Source organism: Chiloscyllium plagiosum, unplaced genomic scaffold (genome assembly GCF_037043375.1).
Source record: "Chiloscyllium plagiosum isolate Xiang-an unplaced genomic scaffold, Cpla_swu_hap1 HiC_scaffold_27, whole genome shotgun sequence".
Classification (NCBI taxonomy): Eukaryota; Metazoa; Chordata; class Chondrichthyes; order Orectolobiformes; family Hemiscylliidae; genus Chiloscyllium; species Chiloscyllium plagiosum.
Genome location: NW_028270165.1, coordinates 83988985 through 84011254, shown reverse-complemented (window position 1 = coordinate 84011254; position 22270 = coordinate 83988985). Strand labels below are relative to the sequence as shown.

Sequence of the window (22270 nt, the reverse complement as noted above, 5' to 3'; positions counted from 1 at the left end):
CATTCGATTCTGAACTCCAGATTTCTGACTGAATTCGAATTCTGCCATCTGCCACAGTGTGATTCGAACCCAGGAGTCCCCAAAGCTGGGTTGATAGTCCAGTCGATAATGGCACTCGGCTGTCATTCCTTCAATCACCCTGCAATGGCCTCCACAGGTGGGAGGAGGGGGGTAAAGCCCTTCCCACACTGACAGCAGGTGATCAGGCTGTCTCCGGTGCGGACCCACTGGTGCGTCTGCAGGCTGGAAGAATCAATGAATTTCTTCCTACATTCGGAGCAGGTGATTGGCCGCTCCCTGTTGTGGACCCGCTGGTGAGCTTCTAAAATCTCAAAACAAATAATCAAGAAAGAACCCACTCTATTCACTACCGCAGACTTACAGCAAGGTTACACATTAAAAACTATGCACTTATCTGTTTCTGTGCTGTGAGCTCTCCCACACAGATATCACCAAGACCAGTTGTGAATTTTGTGTTTGTTAATTTTCCCTAGATGCACTCCAATGTCCAGAGATACATGATTTCAAACAACAAAGGCAGTATCTACATAGATTCACTGCTGTGTCAGCTAGCAGTGTAGGATTTTCTCTCTATCTCTCTCTTTCAGACCATGTGCTCGCTGCCATTAGCTGTCTTTCTGTCTTTTAAAAGTGCTGTTGACTTGATTTTTTTACTCCAAAGTTCCAAAACAATGCAACAGCATATAAAACAGTAATTGCTGCTCCTGGAATTCAAGGAAATCGCCTCCAACACTGAAAATATCTTTAAAAAAGAGCAGCTCTTACAGCCACAAATTTTCTCAGCCTCCATCTTGGATTAGTTCTTGGTGAACATTCCCATCTCCCAGGTTACAGTTATTGAAATAATCTGCTTTTCTATTTTTACTACCAAAGTGGATAACCTCACATTTATCCCCACTAAACTGCACCTGCCATACATTTACCCACTCACTCAGCCTGTCCAAATAACATTGCATCCTCCTCACAGCTCACCCTTCCACCCAGCTTTGTGTCATCTGCAATTTGTGATATATTCCAATTAGTTTCTCATCTAAATCACTGACATATACTGTGAATACCTGGGGTCCTAGTCCCAATCCCTGCAGTTCCCCAATCATGAATCATTATACAACATCGATCTGACTGATCCTCCCTGACTGACCGGACAAAATAGCAGATGTTAGCCTTATACATGTAATTAACAGGACTAAGACCATTTATAATGCTGCCTCCCAAGACCTACATCACCTCAAAATTGCTGACTTTTGCCTGAAAAATGGGCGAGTTCTGAGAAATTTTACAAGGTAATAATCATACCCAGCCTGTAGTCCGGCACCCAGCAGAAACTATCAGATTGGATTATTAACTGTCTCCACCAAGCAGTGCATCGTGTAGTTGGTGTGGGTAAAGTCTTAACATGTAAACCTAGCTCAGGCGAAGAGGCTGAGGAGTTCCTTACCCATTTTAAGGAATGCTATGGTGCTTCCTCTGGTGACGCTAACTACCTACAAGGATGATCATCCCAATTTAATGCCCTATGTATGACTCTCTTACCTGATCAGGTACAGAAAGCTATTAAAACCCACAATATCCACTGGCAAGATGTTGAGATTGCACAATTCAGATGATAGGTTTGGTACTTTTGAGAATGAAAGGATCCCAAGAGTAAGACAGAACTTGCCCAAACTACAGTGGCTAAACTTAAACCCAGGATTCAAAGTAGACCTTTTCGTCTGCAAGGTCAGTCAAGCTTGCAAATGAAACCCTCATACTAACGCCCAGTATGGCAGGACAGTAGAAATGGTACTGTGTATTCACAACATCCCAATGGACCTTGTGGTCCTCCTATGTATCCTTCCCCAACAGTCCATGATGCCCCTATACATCCTCTCATTACTCTTCACTGCCTCCCCCACCCCCTAGAGTCCCCCAACAACTACACCTTTGTTTCAATTGCAATGAACCAGGACATTGGTCCAAGAACTGCCCTTTCCATAGCAGTCCCTGGTTCATCACCGCAGTAAAAACAACAGACAATCTCCTGGTCTCCCTCCCCAGTGACCTCAGCAGGTTGCCCCTTTTACAGCACAAAACCCTTTTCAAAATGACTCCCGGATATAGAGCAGCTTCCTGCTTTGAATTTTCCCATACTTACCGCTAGCCCAGAAGGTGGACCTATGCTAATTCTTAACTGTAATGGCCATGATATTAAATTTATGTTTGACACAGGAGCCACTGTTTCATCACTTCCCGTCCATCTTGCTAATGCTTTTGATTTTCAAATCTCGGACGATGATGAAATCCTGCAGTGTTTTGATGGTTCCTCTAATAAACATGCATACGCTGTCCCTCTGACAGTGGTGTGGAAAAATTGTGTCACGCTCCCTTTTTGCGTTGTTGTAACTAATGGATTACGTATCCCTCTACTCGCTAGAGATCTCCTCTGTCCTCTAAATATTACTATTGAATGTCGTGATGATGGTATCCTGATTCAGGATCCACCTCATTTTGTTCAATGCATCAAAACCAAAGCCTCCTCGATGGTGGTCATTTGATTTGGATCCTTATGCTTTTGATCCTATTTTACATAACGTCCCTCACCCCCACATTTACTTTAGCTTATGATCTCAGGCTTGAACACACTATAATCCCTTACTGGTCACTACTCAGCACGTTTGGGTGATTGGTGAGATCAGGTCACCAGCTGGTGGCGTTCTTTTCGTGTCAGTTCCTCTTCATAGCTGGAAAACTGGCCCTCTCATTTTCCCCTGTGTCACCACTCACTTGAACCAAAGCCCAAGAAGTAGGTTTTGATGCTAAGACTCTTTTTGACCATGCTCATCAAACTTGCCGTGAAATTCAGCTGCTCACTGAGATATCAATCCTATTTTATGCACAGCCTTAGTCAATTCACGGCAGCCTTCATCATCATTATGCCCACCCTCACCCGCAGGACGCAGTATACCCTGGAGTCTGGGTGGACTCTAAAACACAAGTGGGCCTTGCTAAGGTCCCACCCATCTCCATTCTGAACAAACCTAATTCTGTCTTCCTGTCTATATCTCAATACCCCCTGAAACCAGAAGGTGAAGCTGGCATTCAACCTGTCATTGATTCATTTCTACAGCAAGGCCTTCTAGTCCCATGCCATTCTTCTGTCAATACACCTATCTTTCCGATCCCTAAACTGGGACGTCCTGAATGTCGTTCACGACCTTCGTGAAGTAAATAAAATCATTGAGGCTCATAATCCTCCAGTTGCCAATCCTGCTACTATCCTCAGCCAAGTTCCAGTTGATGCCAAGCTCTTCACTATTGTTGACCTCCAACATGCATTCTTTTGTCTTCCTTTGCATCCAGATAGCCCAATACATTTTTGCCTTCTTTTAAGGGCCACCAATATATGTGGACTTGCCTACCTCAAGGGTTTATTCAGTCGCTGACACTCTTTTCAGAGACTCTTCACGCCCAGCTTGAATTATTTGAATTTCCTGGAGACGTTACCCTAGTTCAATACATCGATGACCTCCTCACTAGCCCTGACAAAGTGTCCAATCACACTGACTCCACTACCTTTCTCAACCATCCACATCAATGTGGCTATATTGTACCCCCAAGCAAAGTTAAGACTAATCAGAAAGAAGTTAAGTTCCTAGGTACTCTCATTTCTGAATTCGATCGGTGCTTGACACGTGAACGTATTGATCCTATTCTTTATATTGTCCCTCCAACCACTCCTAAACAGATACGGTAGTTTCTCGACCTCATCAATTATTGCCGACAATGGATTCCTAATTGTCCCTTCTGATCAAAAATTATCTCCCCTATCCTCGACTAATGTGCCTTAATGGTATGAACTCACCCCATAACAACTACAAGTCTTTACGGAGCTTAAAACTACCCTCTCTTCAGCACCCATGCTAGGCCGACGTTTGTATGACTGCCACTTTCATCTTTGTGTTGCCATCCTTGATACCTGTGCTTCAGCTGTTCTCACCCAGCAGCATGGATCTTCTTGGCGCCCTATTGCCTATTTTTCTACTAAGCTTGACCCCGTTGCTCAAGGTATGTCCTGCACCCAGATTCTCTCTGCCATCCATACTATGGTAGTGGCTACCTCTATTATAACTTTACATCAAAATATAGAAGTCTGTACCTCGCATTCTGCAGTATTCTTGCTGATTTCTAAACATAGAGGAGAAAATGAGGACTGCAGATGCTGGAGATCAGAGCTGAAAATGTTTTGCTGGAAAAGCGCAGCAGGACAGGCAGCATCCAAGGAGCAGGAGAATCGATGTTTCGGGCATGAGCCCTTCTTCAAGAATGAGGAAAGTGTGCCCAGCAGGCTAAGATAAAAGGTAGGGAGGAGCGTTGGAAATGCGATAGGTGGAAGGAGGTTAAGGTGAGGGTGATAGGCCAGAGTAGGGGTGGGGGCGGAGAGGTCAGGAAGAAGATTGCAGATTAGGAAGGCGGTGCTGAGTTCGAGGGTTGGGACTGAGACAAGGTGGGGGGATGGGAAATGAGGAAACTGGAGAAATCTGAGTTCATCCCTCGTGGTTGGAGGGTTCCTAGGAAGAAGATGAGGCGCTCTTCCTCCAACCGTCGTGTTGCTATGGTCTGGCGATGGAGGAGTCCAAGGACCTGCATGTCCTTGGTGGAGTGGGAGGGGGAGTTGAAGTGTTGAGCCACGTGGTGGTTGGGTTGGTTGGTCCAGAAGTCCCAGAGGTGTTCACTGAAACACTCCGCAAGTAGGCCGCCTGACCTCTCCGCCCCCATCCCCACTCCGGCCTATCACCCTCACCTTAACCTCCTTCCACCTAACGGGTCAAAGATGCAGGGAAGATACCTGCCCAACTGTCGTCTGATTCATATGGATGGAAGTTCACTTGCTGGCTATGATCGCTGTGTGGATGGATCGTGTGGATTGTACTGATAATCCTTGGTCTCATCCTAGGAATATACACTGTCGTCCGCTTATGCATGAAATGGACTGTACATTGTTTTTCACCTCAGCCGAAAAGGAGTCTGGTTAATTGACCCTTGTCTACCCCTCTCCCTCCATGCCTGAACTTCCATGCTGAAATCCAGTATCTTTCAGACTCTGCTCCTCTGGACGATGACCTGGCAGAGGAGGCAGTTGACTTATTTGAAAATACAAATTGACTGAATGGACTAATTATAGTTACAAGCTAAGTAGTTGTCATGAAATAACAAAAGGAGGAAATAAGAAAGTCTAGAGCCATAAAACCTGTCTTTAAACATTTAAACTAAAATATAACGTTGAATTATAGAGCACATTTGCTGCACACTAGAAAATAGACAGGCAGGGAGGCTTGGTAAAAGGGGAGAACTCAAGGTATGCAGAAGATAACCAAGTGATAACAGTACTAAGGCAATTAAGTACATTTGCCTTAACAGTGAATCTGTGTAAATAGGACACAGAGTGATAACATTCATGGCTGTTCTCTTGTGAAATTAATGACAGTGTTTGATTCTGACCCCGAAACAAAACTTGGGATTCCCTGAGCCGTCTCAAATCCCTACTTTAACACTCCAACTCATCCATGTTGACCAGTTAGCCTAAACAGTCTAGTTCCATTTGCTAGCACTCGGCCCATATCCCTCTAAACCCTTCCATCCAGATTCCATTCAAATGTTGTAATTATACAAGCTTTCACGACTTCCTCAAGCAGCTAATTCCATACCCACACCACCCTTTGCGTTAAACAGTTGTCCATTAAGTCCCTTTTATTTCTTTGTCCTCTCACCCTAAATGTATGCCATCAAGTTCTAGAGTCCTCCCAACACAGGGAAAAGAACTTGTCTGTTTATCCTATCAATGTCCCTCATGATTTTATAAACCTCTATAAGGTCGCCTCTCAGCCTCCGACGCTCCAGGGAAAACAGCACCAACCTATTCAGCTTCTCCCAATAGCTCAAATCCTCCAACCCTGGCAACGTCCTTCTAAATCTTTTCTGAACCCGTTCAAGTTTCACAACAAACTTCTGACAGGAAGGAGACCAGAACTGCACACAATATTCCAAAAGTGGTCTAACCAATGCCCTGTACAGCTGCAACATCACCTCCCAACTTCAATACTTGATACTCTGACCAATAAAGGAAAGCATTCCAAACCCCGCCTTCGTTATCCTATCTACCTGTGACTCCACTTTCAAGGAGCTATGAACCTGCACTTCAAGGTCTCTTTGTTCAGCAACACTCCCTTGGATCTTACCATTAAGTGTATAAGTCCTCCTCTGATATGCTTTTCCAAAATGCAGTACCGTATATGTATCTAAATTAAACTCCATCCTGTTATCCTCTGAGCTAAGCATCTTCACTGTCCACTACACCTCTAATTTTGGTGTCATCTGCAAACTTAGTAACTATACCTCGTATATTGACATCCACAGCATTTATGTAAATGATGAAAAGTAGTGGACCCAGCACCCATCCTTGTGGTATACTACTGGTCACAGGCCTCCAGTCTGAAAAGCAACTCTCCACCACCACCCTCTGTCTTCCTACCTGTGAGCTGGTTCCGTATCCAAATGGCTAGTTCTCCCTGTATTCCATGATATCTAACCTTGCGAACCTGTCTCCCTTGGGGAATCTTGTCCATCGCCTTACTAAAGTCTATCTAGTACCCTGGCATGTAAGCCATCAGGCCCAGGGGACTTGTCTGCCCTCAATCCTAATAGTTTGCTGTGTACCTTTTCCCTCTCAACGTTGATTGTTTAAGTTCTATTCTTTCTATCACCTCTGACTTGCCCGTTCCAATAGGAATGGTACTATTGTCCTCCAGCTTGAAAACTGAGGAAAAGGATTGACTTAGCATCTCTGCCATTTCAGTGTTCCTCCTATTAACTCACTGGTTTCATTTTCCAAGGGACCATAGCGACTCTGTTCCCTTTAGCATGCCAACAGAAGCTTTTGCTATTCTTTTTCATATTTTGCGCTAGGTTTCTTTCGTAATTTATCTTTTTTTTAGTATCCCTTCGTTTTATGTTTGCAAGTTTTCCAATGTTTCAGCCTTCGAGGTCTGGAATAACATTTCGGAAAAGACTAAAAACAACGCTAAAACTTAAAGACAAACCCACCTTTCAGGTGGCTGGCGAGGGGAGCAGGGAACACATTGGCCCCGCCCCCATTGTCTCCGATTGGTTGGATGCCTCGTCGAACCGCGCCCACTACACGCGGGGTGACGTCACGGTCTGGTCACCCAGCCCCTGGTGAGTTGGCGCATGTGCAGTGTAGGTCATGGCAGTGTTAGTGTTAGTGTGGGAGAGGAATGGCGCCGGTGGCTTAAGGAACAAGAACAGGACCCGCTGGGAAAACTGAGCAGCCCTGGCTGCATGTGTCAAGAGAATCCGAGGGAACGTTACGGGTCCAGTGATCCTCCTTCAGAACAGAAATAGGTTTCGGAAACATCCCGGAGAGGTCGCCAGGCCTGAGCGCCCGGGGAGAGGGGACAGTGAGTACCTACCTCGACACTGTCCTATTCCCCCCGAGTCCAGGAACTCCCCACATACGTTCGAGACACCACCCACGCCCTCCACCTCCTCCAAGACTTCCGTTTCCCCAGCCCCCAACGCCTCATCTTCACCATGGATACCCAATCCCTCTAACCTCCATCGCCATGACCAGGGCCTCCAATCCCTCCGTTTCTGCCTCTCCCGACGTCCCCAACTCTCTCATTCATCTGGCTGAACCGGTCCTCACCCTTAACAATTTCTCCTTCGAATCCTCCCACTTCCTCCAGACCAAAGGGACAGCCATGGGCACCCGTATGAGCCCCAGCTATGCCTGTCTCTTTGTTGGCTACGTAGAACAGTCCATTTTCCGTAATTAAACCGGCACCACTCCCACCTCTTTCTCCGCTACATTCATGACTGCATTGGCGCCATCTCGTGCACCCGCGAGGAGGTTGAGCAAACTTCACTGACACATTCCACCCTGACCTTAAATTTACCTGGACCATCTGACACCTCACTCCCCTTCCTGGACCTCTCCATCTCCATTAATAACGACCGACTCGACACCGGCGTTTTATAAACCCACCGACTCCCACAGCTACCTGGATTACACCTCTTCCCACCCGACCTCCTACAAAAATGCCATCCCGTATTTCCAATTCCTTTGCCTCCGCCGTATCTGCTCCCAGGAGGACCAGTTCCACCACAGAACACACCAGATGGCCTCCTCCTTAAGATACTGCAATTTCCAATCCCACATGGTTAAAGTGCCCTCCAACGCATCTTGTCCACATCCCGCATCTCCGCCCTCAGACCCCACCCCTCCAACCGTAACAAGGATAGAACGCCCCTGGTGCTCACCTTCCACCCTACCAACCTTCGCATAAACCAAATCATCCTCCGACATTTCTGCCATCTCCAAACAAACCCCACCACCAGGGATATATTTCCCTCCCCATCCCTTTCCACCTTCCTCAAAGACCGTTCCCTCTGACTACCTGGTCAGGTCCATGCCCCCCTACGATCCACCCTCCCATCCTGGCACTTTCCCCTGCCACTGCAGGAATTGCAAAACCTGCGCCCATACCTCCTCCCTCACCTCCATCCAAGGCCCTAAAAGAGCCTTCCGCATCCGTCAAAGGTTTACCTGCACATTCACCAATATCATTGTATCCGTTGCTCCAGATGTGGAGACTGGACCCCTCCGAGCAGAGCGCTTTTGGGAACACCTCTGGGACACCCGCACCAATCAACCACACCGCCCCGTGGCCCAACATTTCAACTCCCCCTCCCACTCTGCCGAGGACATGGAGGTCCTGGGCCTCCTTTACCACTGCTCCTTCACCACCAGATGCCTGGAGGAAGAACGCCTCATCTTCCGCCTTGGAACACTTCAACCCCAGGGCATCAATGTGGACTTCAACAATTTCCTCATTTCCCCTTCCTCCACCTCACCCCACTTCCAAACTTCCAGCTCAGCACTGTCCCTATGACTTGTCCTACCTGCCTATCTTCTTTTCCACCTATCCACTCCACCACCCCCTCCCCCCATACCTATCACCTTCTTCCCACCCCCACTCACCTATTGTACTCTGTTACTTTCTCCCCACCCCCACCCTACTCTCATTTATCTCTCCACCCTTCAGGATCTCTGCCTGTAATCCTGATGAAGGGCTTTTGCCCGAAATGTTGATTTTACTGCTCCTCGGATGCAGCCTGAACTGCTGTGCTTTTCCAGCACCATTCTAATCTAGACTCTGGTTTCCAGCATCTGCAGTCATTGTTTTTACCGAGAGGAGACAGTGAGACAGGAGAGGATTGGAAACCGCGGGAGGAGGGAGACTGGGGAGTTTATAAACTCCTAGGGGAGGCCTGAGGCCGTGAACAAAAGCTCTACAGGCCCAGTGTTTACTTTGTTTGGGGAAGGACCTCTGGGGGCAACCGGTCGCCATATTCGTGAGGGTAAGATGCATGTTGTCTTGGGGCGGGGAGCGCGAGCATCCATCTTGGTGAGGGCACCATCAACTGTCATTTCTGGGAGAGAATTCCAACTTTGTGGCAGCCTTTGTGTCAACCAGAATTTTATCATTCTGGATGTAAGTTTGCTCGCTGAGCTGGAAGGTCATTTTCAGATGTTTCATCACCATATTGGGTAACAACATCAGTGAGTCGAGTTAAGCGCTGGTATTATGTCCTGCTTTCTATTTATGTCTTTTGGTTTTAGGATGGGTGATATCATTTCCGTTCTTTTTTCTCAGAGCATGGTAGATGGGGTCCAAATCAATAGATTTCCAGTTGGAATGACATGTTCCAAGGAAGTCTTGTGTGTGTTTCTGGTTGGCTTATTGGATGGTAGCTTGTCATAGGATGGATGTATGGTCCCAGTCAACATGGTGTCCTCCTTTGTCTGTATGTAAAGATACTAGTGATAGTGGATCATGTGTTTTTGTGGCTAGTTGATGTTCATATGTCCTGGTGGCTAGTTTTATTCCTGTTTGTCAGATGTCGTGTTTGTTACAGTCATAGAATCCCTATGTGTGGGAATATGCCCTTCGGCCCAACAGCTCCATACCGACCCTGTAGAGAGTATGCCAGCCAAGCCCATTCCTGTACAATTACCCCTGACTTATGTACCACTATGGGCAATTTTAGCATGTCCAATTCACTTAGCCTGCATATCTTTGGATTGTGGGAGGAAACCGGAGCATCCGGAGGAAACCACAGACACTGGGAGATTGTGCACACTCCACTCAAACAGTCACCCCAGGATGGGATTGAACCCGGGTCCCTGGTGCTGTGAGGCAGCAGTGCTAACCACTTATATTTCAACAGTCTTTCAACTTTAAACACATTCATCACAGTCTTCCCAGAGGATTAGACTGTTCTCTCTCATTAGAGATGGCTGGTGGTGGTTTATCTTGAGGGTCACCACACCTCAGCCGAGGGGAAAGGCCGAGAAGGAGATCCTCACATTTCTCCAGCTTGGGTGATACATAATGTGAAGCACCTTGGTATACTTTTGTTGAAATGTTATCATCAGTATTAGCTGCTGCTGTTGCTGTCATTTATTGGCAAGACTCATGTCAAGTGAAACAATTTCAGGGAGAAATTGGCAGCTGGCAGAGCTCCCCCACCCAATGCCAAAAAAGTTAATGCTTTTGTTGTGAAAGAAAATTTGGCAAAGAAAAAAAAAATAAAGTGTCATGTACCTTTAGAAAGAGTGGAAGGGTTGATTTTTCAAAATAAATGAAAACAACATTTATGAATTGGAGCAACAAACTAAATTAACAACGCAGGTTTCTTTTCACATAACTGCACTACCGCAAATGTCTGTATTATGGGAAAATGTTATGTACTAAAATATGTTCTTATTTTGTAAAGAATCAGGTCAATAGGTTTAATTTTGTCAACAGTGATCAATAAGATCTTGATTTATACAGCATCTCTGTGATATACACTGGTAGTTAATATTTGATTGAGTAAGTCTCCACTGACCACCACAAGAACAAAGTTTTTCCCTGTCTGAACTGTCAGAAAAGATGTGCTTTCTTCACAAATTTTGACTTCTTGATGTGTTTGTATGTCTTGCAATATTTGATTTTAAAATATGTAATTTACAGTGAAAATGAATTGTTTGTGCTTTTTAATGTTGATTTTAAGGTACGCTGATAAGAAACGATGTATGCATTTAGGCCGTCTAAAAATAGAATGCTTTTCATACTCAAAGTTGCTGTGCAAACAAAACACAATTTGGGAGGTGATGGTTGTTCCCTATCTCAAAGCCAATATAAATAATACCTGTGGTGTCAACACATGCAACCACTGCCTTTCACTCTTTTTTTTGAAAATCATTGGGAATTTAACACATCACACTACTGCAGCAGAATCTGAGCACGTTACATCGGGCTTCCCATCAGGATGCTGTAACAAACCTCAACCTAATTTGGGATGTTGGGGAAAGTGAAAAATAAATGAATCACTCGTATATACCCTGTGGTTAAAGAGCGCTACAACAGTATTGTACGGACATGTCAGCTGTCTTGGTGAGACCTCACTTTACTCTGCGACACCTTGATTGGTTGTCGCTGACTGCATGTAAAACGAAACATTATGGAGTAAACACATTTTTGCGACTGAAACTGTTTTATTTGGCCTTCAGCAGTCACACCTACACTTTTACCATATATTTTGCTGCTTATTTTGATTTAACTTGATGATATGTAACCTCGGTTGCTAAACAACCCTCAGTGGAGCCTCAAGCGTTATTTGAGATCCAACACAAAAGCCAACTTCTTCAGAATACAAAATGTTGCTGACTACAAAGAAAAATCATACAAAAGCTTTTATCAACACCCAGATCGATTTACCACAAGAAATAGCAGTATTGGCCATTCTGCTCCACCATTCAGTGAGATCATGTCTGATCTGATAACCCTCAATTCCATTTTCCTGCCTTTTCCCTAAAACCCTTGATTCCCTACTGATCTTCCATTGACACCTTCAACTTTTCAGAAGCTTAACTTATCTAGAACTTTGAAGACTGAGACACTTGGACACACAGTACCAACATCAGTCCTTGTTAGTTGTCCTTGCTTCTGTGCCACAGAAAATTGTTTTCTGGATCCTTGTTTGAGTCTACAAACTGCTCAATAAGCTCAAACAACCCTCTTCTGTTCTTCTAATGAGCCAATATCTCTGACAGCTCCATTTCAATGAAACTGAAAAAGCTTCCTATCACTTTTGGTTGCAGCCAATAGGGCCAGGATTAAAGATGATTCTCATTTTCCTAAATACTTGGAATAGGTTCAATTGATTTTAAACAAACAAGTTCTGACACATGTTCGGGTTCGTTTGAGAAGTTTAGCAGAATTGTTTTTCTCAGATGGGACAATGAAACTTCTTTACATTGTTTCCACTATTGGAGGTCCACCTCCAGTTCTTTTTCTTAGCACATTATAATGATCTTCTGAACTAGCTTTATTTCATTATATCCATCCCTTCAAACAAACCAATTCTTCCCATAAGTAAATTCATCCATCTCCAGCACATTCTAGGTGATATTGTTCCTTAAATTCCATTAAAATGTCCTATCTCTTTCCTTAAATCTATGCCCCCTAATTGCTGAAGCCGTCCACCAAGGGGAAAAGTTTCTTCTATCTAGACCCTAAGTGTCTTATCTGTACAAACAGGTCCTCACCCAGCCTTCTCTGCTCTAAGGAAAATACCCTCAGCCGATCTAATCACTCTCATAGCTGAAACCCACCAACATGCACCACCCTGGGTTAGTATTCCTTTCTGCACCCTTTCTAATGCCATCACATCCTTCTAATAATGTGACGACCAGATCCAGTACTCCAGCTGTGGCCCAACGAATGTCTTGTACAGTTCCATGATGAACTCCTGGTCTCATGTTCAATGCCTTAACTATTAAGGGCAAGTGTTTCATATGCCGCCTTAACCATTTCATCCACATGTCCTGTTGCCTTCAAGAATCTATGAACACATATGCCTTTTTCTGATCTTCAGTACATTCTAAGTTCTTGTGATTCTTCATGTACTCCCTTGCCTGTTGATCCTCCTGAAATGTACCATCTCAATCTTTTCAGGATTGAACTCCATCTGTCATTGTTCTGCCCATCTGACCAACCCATCTTTATTGCCCTGTAGTCTAAAACTTTCCTCCTTGCCATATATTAGTGTGGGTTCTGAATTTCTTTAGGTTGCTATGTGTTTATTTTGTGGGATATTTTAAGAAGATTGGGAGGACACTTGGATCCAGTATCTGTTTATAACCAAAGAAAAAACTCAAACCAGATTTTTTTTTTTATCCAATGTTTTCCCTGGTAACATTTTCACAATGACTTCAATACCTGCAACACCCTTCGCTTAACTTAAACTATATTCAAATCGAGACATTACTGAATGGAGATCATAACTTCTTGTACTATTAAATCTGTCTCAAGCAATGCTGCAAATTAGGTAACCTTGCATTATTATTTTATAACTGTGCTCAAAACCTTTTCTAAAAAGTGACCGGATGAAGATTGAAGTTGACTGAACTGCTTTCTTCATTTTAAAATATTGCCAAAAAAAGTAAATGTTCAAACATATGCAATATTTTTCTTTCTCTAAAATAGGTAATGAGGTGAAAGGGAATAATGGACAAAGCATTGAAAACAATGCTGACTCTAATTCAGCAAGTATGTTCTTTTCAATAAGTTTAAATTCAATATTTACATTAATTACAGTTATGTGAGTGACACAAATAACAATACTTTAAGGCAGTTACTTAAGTTTAGAAATTCAATCTCACACTGTGTAGATGGCTTAAAATCATTATATCAAAAGTTTAAAGCGCTTGCATAAAACACAAAACCTCAGTTATGTTTATTATTTCCCAAAATGGGTTATCAAGTAAAAGTATTATAGGAGATTTGATGACAGTGGGCAAAATGGCAATTCTAATTTTGCAAGTATGCAAGGTTTAAGCTTAAAATGCATGACACGTTTATTTATCCAAGAAATAAGCACCTTTATTCTCTCTAATATTAGCTCCAATTATCAATATTTGATATGAAATTAGAAGATCTAGCTTGAGAAATCTACAACATATTGCCACACGCTTGCCATAAATACGACAGGAACACAGTAAAAGTAGTGAAAATTAAGTCAGATCTTTGTGGTTACAGATCCATAAGATACAGAAGCAGAATCAGTCCATTCGACTCGTTGAGTCTGCTCCACCATTCGATCATGGCCAATGTTTCTCAACCCCATTCTCCTGCATCCTCCCTGTAACCCTTGATTTCTTTACTAATCAAGAGCCTATCTTTATCTGTTTTAAAAGCACTCAGTTACTTTCCTCATTTCAGTGGCAATGAGTTCCACAGAGTCACCTCTTTCTGACTGAAAAAAATCTTCCTTATCTCATCCCAGCATTTCTTGCCACCGAGAACTATGGGGGCAGAGTCCATGTCTATACTTCCTTGCATGGTAATTTGTAAATAACATTTGTTTTTTCAGGTTCATTAGCTTCTGCTTAAGTGTGTTGGTAGATTTGTGGGCTACCATGATGTGGAGAGGTTTGAGTTGTCTGGACATCATTTCACAGATGTCTTTGTAAGGTAATGTGGCTAGGGTTTCTGCGCATGTGTCTGCTTTGAGTTTGTTGTTGAGAAATCAGCGGACAGGGTTTATTGGGTACCGTTCTTCTTGAATATGCTGTATAAGTATTTATCTTCTGCTCTTCGTAGTTCCTGGGTGGTGCAGTGTGTAGTGGCTCGTTGAAATAGTGTCCTGATGCAGATTCGTTTGGGATGATTTGCTTCTGCATTAGGTACTTGGGTCTGTGTATGTTGCTTTCCTGTAGACGTTAGTCTGAAATTCCCTATTGACTGTTCGCTCTACTGACATCAAGGAATGGCACTTTGTTGTTCTCTTTTGTGAATTTTATGCCAGTAAGGATATTGTTGATGGTGTTGTAGGTTTCCTCTAATTTGTTTCATTTTGTGATGACAAAGGTGTCATCACTGTGGCGGACCCAAAATTTGGGTTGGAGCATTGGGAGGGCTGTTTGTTCGAGTCTCTGCATTATTGCCTGTGCTAGAAACCTTGATATTGGTGGTCTCATGGGTGTTCTGTTGATTTGTTTGTAGGGCTTGTTATTGAATGTGAAGTGGGTAATAAGATACGGGTCCACAAGCTTGACAATGTTATCTTTGCTGATGAAGTTGGTGCTGTTTGGTGTTTGTGTCTTTGGTGGTTCTTGTAGTGTAGTCAGTGTTTCTTTGGCCACGTGTTTTAAAAAATTCTCAAGGTCAGGTTCGTAGGAGAGTAGTCTGACACAGAACAAACGACCAAGAGGCGAGTCTGCTAGAATATGGGCATTTTATTCCCCGCAGCGTCGCCACAACGGGTCTGGCTTATACTCACTCTACATGTTACCGGAACTGGGAGCCGTCAGTTCTCGTAGAGCGGTTGCCAACAACCCACGCTCGGCGGTTAAACGTAACCCCGGAGCAGACTCACCGAACTGGAGACTTTTCCAGCTGATATACTCTTTTCCAGATATAAACATTCATGTGAACAGCAGAGCAAGGCTAAAAAACACATTCCATTCTGGTTACATACAGATAAGAAGATTCACACGGGGAGGTGTGTAATAAGATTCACACGGGACTAAGCAACACCTCCATTCCGGTTAGATTCACACATGTATTGGGACATAATTTTTAACCGTTTCACCACATTCCACTGCTTGGAATTTTACACCACACCACGTTGATGTTAATGGATGTGAACGGGGCTGTTATGTCAAAGGACAGCATTATTTCATCCTCTTCTATCTTGGTGTCTTTGGTGTTCAGGAATTCTTGGGTGGAGTGAATGGAGTGGCATGAATCTTCGACTTGGTGTTTTAGTCTTCACTGGAGGTCTTTGACTAGTCTGTATATTGGTGTTCTGGGTAGTGAGACTATGGGCCTGAGGGGTGCTCCTGGTTTGAAGAGGAGGAGAACAACAACAAAGTGCCATTCCTCGATGTCACAGTAGAGCGAACAGTCAATGGGGAACTTCACACTAGCGTCTACAAGAAACAATACACATGGACCAAATACCTAACTGCAGAAGCAATCATCCCAACCCCCACAAACGAAGCTGCATCAGGAGATTATTTCAACGAGCCACCACACATTGCAGCCCAGAGGAACTGCGAAGAGCAGAAGAGAAATATGTATACGTACTCAAGAACGGATACCCAATAAACCCAGTCCGCCGATTTCTCATTGATGCTTCCAAGCTAACCCTCAAATTTGGTTTGTTCCTGCATTCTTTCCTGGCTGTCTTTTGTGGGTTTTGAAAACTTTCCCAATCCTCTGACTGACTGAGGATAAGAGTTGGGAAGTTGTGTTGTGGCTGTACAGGACATTGGGTAGACCACTTTTGGAATATTGTGTGCAATTCTGGTCTCGCTCCTATCAGAATGATGTTGTGAAACATGAAAGGGTTCAGAACGCATTTAAAAGGATGTTGCCAGGGTTTGAGCTGAATGGGCTGGGCTGTTTTTCCTCGTGCATCAGAGGCTGAGGGGTGACTGAGAGTCATTAATAAAATCATGAGAGGCATGGATAGGGTAAATAGACAAGGACATTTCCCTGGGTGAGAGAGTCCAGAACTAGAGGGTAAAAGGTTTAGGGTGGAGGAGGGTAAGATTTAAAAGGGTCCGAAGGAGTAACCTTTTCATGCAGAGGGTGGTGTGTGTAAGGAATGAGCTGCCAGAGGAAGTGGTGGATGTTGATACAGCTATGACATTTAAAAGGCATCTGGATAGGTATATGAATAGGAAAGGTTTAGAGGGATATGGGCCAAGTGCTGGCAAATGGGACTAGATTAGGCTAGGATATCTGGTTGGACCGAAGGGGCTGTTTCTGTGCTGTAGATCTGACTCTGGCTTGCCACTAACATTTGCCATGTCTGTATGTTTAGTTTCTCTCGGGTTGTCTGTGTCAATGCCTTGATGTCTCATTCCACCCACCATATACCACCACCACCACCACCACCACCACCCCCCCCCCACCCACCACAGGGACGATAACCACTTCATGTCTGGTTCTTTATCAAGAAGCTGTATTGCAGGTTCAACCTGAATTTACACTTGTTTTGCTTCCCAAAATCAGACTTGCTCACTCTCAGCAATATCCCAATATCCTGAAAGATATTAACTTTCACGTGGTGTTATCCAAAATTCGAAGGTGTCAGTCCTGACGTTTTTGCTTTTTCTGTCCCTGTAAGATCCTGAATCAGCAACTTCAGGAGAATTAATTTGAGGGAGTGAGAATAGAGGAAGAGAGAGTGGGATGCTTTCAATTTTGTGGAACAGCAAAAGAAAAAAATGTTCTGCAGAAAGTGGAGTAGCTTGTTCTGAATTTCTACCCTGGACTGACCGTGATGACTTTTGGAATCTCTTTTTCCAGAGTATTTGAAGATGTGAAGACTGAAGTTTAAAAATCAACAGATGAAGGGCCTATGCCTGAATCGTCGATTCTCCTGCTGTTTGGATGCTGCCTGACCTGCTGTGCTGTTCCAGCACCGCACTTTTCAACTCCTCTCCAGCGTCTACAGTCCCCACTTTCACATCAATGTCTGACAGTCACTCAATCCATCGGGACCTCAACGATTTTGAACTATGATTCTGTGAGAAGGAGCAAAACATTTTGGTTTCTGTTTCAGACCATTTTCAGCATTAGTGGGACTGGATGAGTGTCTCTACTGTTACAGCGCACTGTGTGTAAAGCCTGAAACAGTTATACAGCCAGGAAAGAGGAATTTACTGTGGGCAGGGGCTGTAACTGCGGCCATGGTGAAACCAGAGGAATCCCACACCGTGGAGAAACCATGGAAGTGTTGCGACTGCGGGAGAGGCTTCAATGCCCCATCTGTCCTGGAGATTCATCGGCGAAGTCACACCGGGGAAAGGCCATTCTCCTGCCCCGAGTGCGGGAAAGGCTTTACTTGCTCCTCCCACCTGCTGGACCACCGCCGAGTCCACACTGGGGAGAAGCCATTCTCCTGCCCTGAGTGTGGGAAGGGCTTCACCTACTCCTCCCACCTGCTGGCCCACCAGCGCGTCCACGCTGGGGAGAGGCCCTTCCTTTGCTCTGAATGTGGGAAGGCCTTCAGCAAATCCTCGGACCTGCTGAAGCACCAGCGGGTCCACAGAGGGGAGAGGCCATTCAGCTGCCCTGAGTGCGGGAAGGCCTTCAGTGATTTCTCTACCCTGCTGAGGCACCAGTGGGTCCACACCGGGAAAAGACCGTTCTCGTGCCCTGAGTGCAGGAAGGGCTTCACCCGCTCTTCTGCTCTGCTGACCCATCTGCGGGTCCACACGGGTGAGAAGCCCTTTAGCTGCCCAGAGTGCAGGATGGCCTTCAGCAGGTCTTCCCACCTGCTGAGGCACCAGCGGGTCCACACTGGGGAGAGGCCCTTCTCCTGCCTCCAGTGCGGAAAGTGCTTTACCCAGCCCTCCAACCTGCTGACCCACCAGCGGATCCACACCTGCGAGAGACCATTCTCCTGCCCCGAGTGCGGGAAGAGTTTTGCTGTTTCCTCTCACCTCGTGGCCCACCGGCGGGTCCACACAGGGGAGAGGCCATTCAGTTGTCCCAAGTGCGGGAAGGCCTTCAGCAATTCCTCTGCCCTGCTTCGGCACCAGCGCGTCCACACTGGAGAGAAGCCGTTCTCCTGCCCCGAGTGCGGGAAGGGCTTTACCCGCTCCTCCACACTGCTGACCCATCGGCGGGTCCACACGGGGGAGAGGCCATTCAGCTGCCCCGAGTGCAGGAAGGCCTTCAGCGATTCCTCTGCCCTGCTGAAGCACCAGCGAGTCCACACCGGGGAGAGGCCCTTCAGCTGCCCTGAGTGCGGGAAGAGGTTTACATTTTCCCGCAACTTGCGGAAGCACCAGCGGGGGCACCAGCGCTCACAACAATCAGATTCCACTGCTGACATTGCCATGAGTCCCGCCCAGGACTGATTCTCCTGACAGTGGGTGCAGTGGGAGAGTTGGTGCACTGTATTTGTTTTCCATTGGACTGCAACCTCACGGCTCAGGGGTGGCATTGTGACTCAGTGATTAGCACTGCCTCATGGCACCAGGAACCAAGGATCAATTCCACCCTTGGGGCGACTGTCTGTGTGGAGTTTGTGGAGGGTAGGAGAATGGATGAGATAAGAAACCGCTGCCTTTCTTGAGACAAGTCTCCCGGAGAGAAGTTGCTGACTGACTGTCTGATCTGTTGATCCTCACAGTGCCCCATTGCCCTCAGTTAATTGGAGGAGGTCCACACGGATGTACCGAAGCCCCTCTTTAGACAGTGGAAGGAAACCTGTGCAGACAGGGAAAACATGCAAACTCCACACAGTTACCTGAGGCTGGAATTGAACCTGGGTCCCTTATGCTGTGAGGTAGCAATGTTAAGCAGTGTGCCACCCCAATATGTTATAAAACTGGAATAAACCTACTAAGTTGGAAATGTGTCCATACCAAGAACTTACTGTAAATGTTTGGAAGCAAACGTCCACCGGAATTGTCTTTGGGATGGATCCAAAACTAACTTCGTTAATGATTGAAATTACTTTGACCTCTGGAACTGTCTGCCAGAGAGTGTGTTGGAGTCAGATTCAATTATGGATCATTAAACTGAAAAGGAAAGCAATTGCAGTGTTCAGTGAAGAATAGTACAAGGTACTGTAGTGGGCGGCACGGTGGCACAGTGGTTAGCACGGTGGGCGGCAAGGTGGCACAGTGGAGATCCGGGTTCAATTCCCGCCTCAGGCGACTGACTGTGTGGAGTTTGCACGTTCTCCCCGTGTCTGCATGGGTTTCCTCCGGGTGCTCCGGTTTCCTCCCACAGTCCAAAGATGTGCAGGTCAGGTGAATTGGCCATACTAAATTGCCCGTAGTGTTAGGTAAGGGGTAGATGTAGGGATATGGGTGGGTTGCGCTTCGGCGGGGCGGTGTGGACTTGTTGGGCCGAAGGGCCTGTTTCCACACTGTAAGTAATCTAATCTAATATGAGTTTCCTGATTGGGGCTGTTCACTTGCTCCTGTTACCATTTCAGGTTGCTAACTTTTCGTTAGCATCCTGCACATGTTGGGATTTTTTCTCCTTTCTATATCTCCTTGAGTGACTCAGTGACAAATCTAGTTTATGAATTGTTCCTATGATATCTCATGAGAGGGTTTATGATATTCACAGTGTGTCCAAGTGACGAAAAACAAACTGTTCATCTTAAATATTTGATTTTAAACAATGGAAATAAAATTAATGTTTGGAAAACACAACTTGCTGTGTAGTAAGATAATCAGAAATAGGAATGGGAGTAAGTAATTGACCGTTGAGATGCTCTGTCTTTCATTTATCTAAATTCTCTTTCCTACACTTGTTTTTTCATGACTTCATCTGCTGAAGTGACTACACTCCAAAAGCTTGTGATTTCAACATAAGAACTAAGAGCAAGAGTCGGCCTTCCGGCCCTTCGCGTCTGCTCCACCACTCAATAAGATCATGACTAATCTTTTCGTGGACTATGCTGCACTTATCTGCGTTTTCACCATATCCTTAATTCTTTTATTTTTCAAAAACGTATCTACTGATTCTAGTGATTGCTGAAGTAATGTCAAATACTTCCCTGGGCAAGGAATTCCATAGATTAACAACCCGCTGGGTGAAGAAGTTTCTTCTCAGTTCAGTTTTAAACCTGCTTCCTCTAATCTTGAGGCCATGCGCTTTTATCCCAGTCTCACCTACCAATGCAACATCCTACTTTTATTTCTTTCATAATTTAATATATTTCTGTAAGATCCCCTCCAAACAAACCTGCTGGACTATAACCTGGTGTCATGTGACTTATGACTAAAAAATTTGTTATTACGCATCCTCATAGCAGTGGGATTTCAGGGCTCGAAGGTAGGGACACTACCACTGCGCCATAAAAAAAACCTCTGCAGCAAATAGGCCCTCTTCTACTGAATGAGTGGGGAGAGGTTTCTTCCCAACATGGGATACAAATATTATACCCTCAGAGCCCATTACACTAAATTGAGCCCTCATCGATTGAATGAATGGATGCGGAGGTGCCAGAGTTGAATTGGTTGATAACGTTAAAAATCACATCTTCCCCCTGAATATGTGACACTACCGCTATAGCCCCACAGCCCGTTGCAGTAAATTGGGTTAGCTGCTGTTGAATAAATGAACGGGAATGAAAAGGGCGGATACACTGACGTGGTTGTGAAATTCCCAACTAATCCCAAAGCTTGTGGTCGGTACCGACGAATCGGAGAGAGATATTGCAGAGGGTGGGACCAACACGACGCACAAAGCCAGCCGCCATTGGTCAGGTGGAGTAAGGTGCGCTCTGATTGGAGGAGGCGCGGATGACGCGCGTCACTGAAGGAGGAGACGGAAAGAAGAAGAAAAACAAAGATGCCGGCACGAGGCTGCGGTTTTCTCATCGACTCAGCGGGTGGTTTCTGACGGAGGGAGGGGGGCAGACAGGCATCGTTTACCTCAGAAAATACCTTTAAAATACATTTCAAATTAAAGCCGGAACTTTTCAAACAAAAGTTGTGAAGAAAAGGAGACAGTCCCCGGTGGGGTTTATTGTTTATTTGTGTATAATTCCCGGGGCCCGGGAAGGGGGAGGTGACGGTAACCGGGTGAACGATAAAACAAATTAAAAATGTCGGCGGTGGAGGAGAGAGAGCCGGCGCCCGCGGCTTCTTCGGCGGCGGCCGGAGCCCAGGAGCTCAACAACCCCCCGGAGCTGGAGGAAGGTCCAAGCTCCAAGAAGCGGGGGGTCCGGCTGGAGGCTGGATTTGCTCAAGGCTTGTATCTATTAACTTATTTAAATGGTACCTACTGTATGGGGCTATGGTTTACATTAAAACCGGAGGATCATGTCAGTGTGTTTGTTTATATTGAGCAGTTGTAGTTGGTAAAATACACTCCCTGGAGGAGCACCGTCTATGATGCTGCATTTCTTGCCTTCTGCCCTTCCCCCATTTGTTATCTCCCATCCTGATTTTACATTTTATTTGGTCAAATTTAATTTCATATTAATCGGACTTGGTATTCATTGTGTTATTAATTTTTGTTGGATTATTGTAAGAAAAAATTAATGGTGTCATGTCATTTCTGATGTCAGAGTTTGACATTGAATGTGCAGATGTGAATATCAGTAAGATGTGAAAATAAGTCAAGAACTTGTGCTTTTTAACAAAAACAGCTGTTCA

The 22270-nt window shown here is 45.2% G+C and overlaps 2 protein-coding genes across 9 annotated transcripts in view; both read left to right on the top strand.

The window, feature by feature from the left end:
- LOC148144770 (uncharacterized) overlaps nt 1-22270 on the top strand; it is a 392813-nt gene that overhangs the window by 154746 nt on the left and 215797 nt on the right. The gene's annotated exons all lie outside the window — the stretch shown is intronic.
- Nucleotides 7293-20312, top strand: LOC148144775 (uncharacterized). Of its 8 annotated transcripts, none has more exons than XM_087975094.1 (3): nt 7293-7475; nt 13614-13676; nt 17448-20312. In XM_087975094.1, the coding sequence occupies exon 3, from the start codon at nt 17831-17833 to the stop codon at nt 19004-19006; it is 1176 nt and encodes a 391-aa protein (XP_087831220.1). In that variant the 5' UTR covers nt 7293-7475; nt 13614-13676; nt 17448-17830; the 3' UTR covers nt 19007-20312. The 8 variants fall into 8 exon arrangements, with proteins under 8 accessions (XP_087831220.1, XP_087831218.1, XP_087831216.1 ...); XM_087975092.1 differs by lacking the exon at nt 13614-13676 and adding an exon at nt 9245-9572; XM_087975090.1 differs by lacking the exon at nt 13614-13676 and adding an exon at nt 9123-9572.

Coding starts and splice junctions, on each gene's coding strand:
- LOC148144775 (XM_087975093.1), top strand. CDS start 17,831: ATGGTGAAACCAGAGGAATCCCACACCGTGGAGAAACCATGGAAGTGT.